Source organism: Rhinoraja longicauda, chromosome 30 (genome assembly GCF_053455715.1).
Source record: "Rhinoraja longicauda isolate Sanriku21f chromosome 30, sRhiLon1.1, whole genome shotgun sequence".
NCBI lineage: Eukaryota > Metazoa > Chordata > Chondrichthyes > Rajiformes > Arhynchobatidae > Rhinoraja > Rhinoraja longicauda.
The window spans coordinates 25,999,376-26,001,511 of NC_135982.1; the positions used below are offsets into that span (position 1 = coordinate 25,999,376).

At 48.1% G+C, this 2,136-nt stretch overlaps 1 protein-coding gene across 1 annotated transcript; it reads left to right on the plus strand.

The window, feature by feature from the left end:
- Nucleotides 1-466: 466 nt before the first annotated feature.
- Nucleotides 467-1,411, plus strand: LOC144608067 (olfactory receptor class A-like protein 4). The gene has a single exon (XM_078425346.1). It carries the CDS (start codon nt 467-469, stop codon nt 1,409-1,411), a length of 945 nt encoding a protein of 314 aa, XP_078281472.1.
- Nucleotides 1,412-2,136: the final 725 nt, after the last annotated feature.

Here is a 2,136-nt window from a genome sequence, read left to right on the forward strand (position 1 = left end):
AGAAACTGTCTCTGAATCTGGAGGTGTGCGTTTTCAAACTTCTCAACCTCCTGCCTAATGGAAGAGGGGAGAAGAGGGAGTGACCGGGGTGGGACCGGCCCTTGATTATGCTATCCAAACAGATCAAATAATACGATACATAAATACAATCAAGTCAAGCTCATGTACAATAGGTAGAGCGAAGGGAAAGATACAGAGTGCAGAAAATGTTCTCAGCATTGTAGCCCACCAGTTCCACAGACAAAGTCCAATGTCCTCAATGGGATAGAGGTGAATCGGTACAGTATCCTACGTTAACGAAGGACTGTTCAGAAGCCCGATACCAGAGGAGAAGAAGCTGTTCCTGAGTCTGGTGGTGCGTTTGTTTAAGCTTCTGTACTTTCTGCCAGACAGGAGATGACTATATTAATTCCTTGCAACATCTGCATTGTTTTAGCGATCCCAAAACGTGACGCATTGATGTGAGATGGCGGAACACCCCGTTCAGGTGTTTTTGTACGGCTTGCTTGTGGGCTGCGGGATTTTCGGGAACGCCCTGGTCATCTGGATCACCGCCGAATCCACCTGGGAGAACCGCTACCTCGCCTCGTCCGACCTCATCCTGATGAACATTGCCGCGACCAACCTGCTGCTGTCCCTCACTAGGAACACCCTGCTTCTCGTCTTCGACGCTGGCTTCTCCGTCTCCTTCACCGACGTGGGGTGCAGGATGATGATGTTCATCTGGACTTGGCTGAGGTCGGCCAGCATCTGGGTCACCCTCAGCCTCAGCATCTACCACTTTGTCACCATCAGAACCAGCCGCACCGTGTTGCAGAGGCTGAACGAGAGGAATAACATTGTGAAAGCCATGTTGATCGAGTGGGCTCTGAGCTTCGTCTATTCCAGCTTTGCCCTGCGCTATTCATCCAATACAAAGACCAACAGCACCAATAATCTAATGTTAATCAGTAGTACTATTAGGCCACTACTCGGCTGTGTGTGGACATTTCCAAATGAGAACAGTGGTCTTACATACACAATGATCTCAGTTGTTATACATGAAGCAATCCCAGTAAGTCTAATGATTCTCACAAACACTGCCACCTTGTTATTTCTCTACCAACACTACAGAAAAACGCAGGATGTCGTCTTTAATAATAATCAGATCAGAACTGAGTGGAAAGCAGCCAAGACCATCCTCTACCTGATTTTGTTGTTCATTTTTTGTTGGGGCACTCACGTGTTCTCTGTGAATTATTACACATTTAAGGGCAGCCCCTCCACTCGTTACTTGCTGATTATCGCCAGGTTTTCTGCCTCAGGGTTCGTGGGCTTCTACCCACTGGTCGTGGCGACGGGCCACGGCAAATTGAAAAAGAAAATGAGCAACATCCTGAGGTGTGGGTGGCTGAAGTCTGTCAAACAGTGACTGACCACTCTGCCAGCACAAAGTCAAGGGTTTACAGTTTAGTTCAGGGATACAGCGCGGAAACAGGCCCTTCGTGTACGAAGCTTTGTGTATGTAACCATAAGCCGTTAAACTTCACAAAAAGGTACTTTATTAAGATGACATACAGAGACCATGGCATTAGCCTCTGTAAAGTTTCACGTTGTAGATCAGTTGTATACCACTAGACTGCCTAGTGGAAAACCCGGCATGGATCAACGATCAGGTCGGCAATAGGAAAACCAGGTATGGATCAAGTCAGCAATAACGATTGATCTACACTTCGGACCACCGAGTCAGTGATCCCCGTACACTAGCATAATCCTACACACACTAGGGACCAGTTACAATTTTACCGAAGTCAATTAACCTACAAACCCGTCCACCTTTGGAGTGTGGGAGGAAACCAGTGCACCCGAAGAAAACCCACGTGGTCACAGGGAGAACGTACAAATTCCGTACAGACAGCACCCGTGGTCAGGATCGAACCTGTAAGGCAGCAACTGCACTGCTGCGCCACCGTGCCTTGTCAAGTCAAGGGTGTTTTATTGTCATATGTCCTGAAAAGGAACAATGATATTCTTAGGTAGACGCAAAATGCTGGAGTAACTCAGCGGGTCAGCTAGCATCTCTGGAGAGAAGGAATGGGTGACATTTAGGGTCGAGACCCTTCCTCACTCAGACTGATGTCAGGGGAGGGGGCGGGA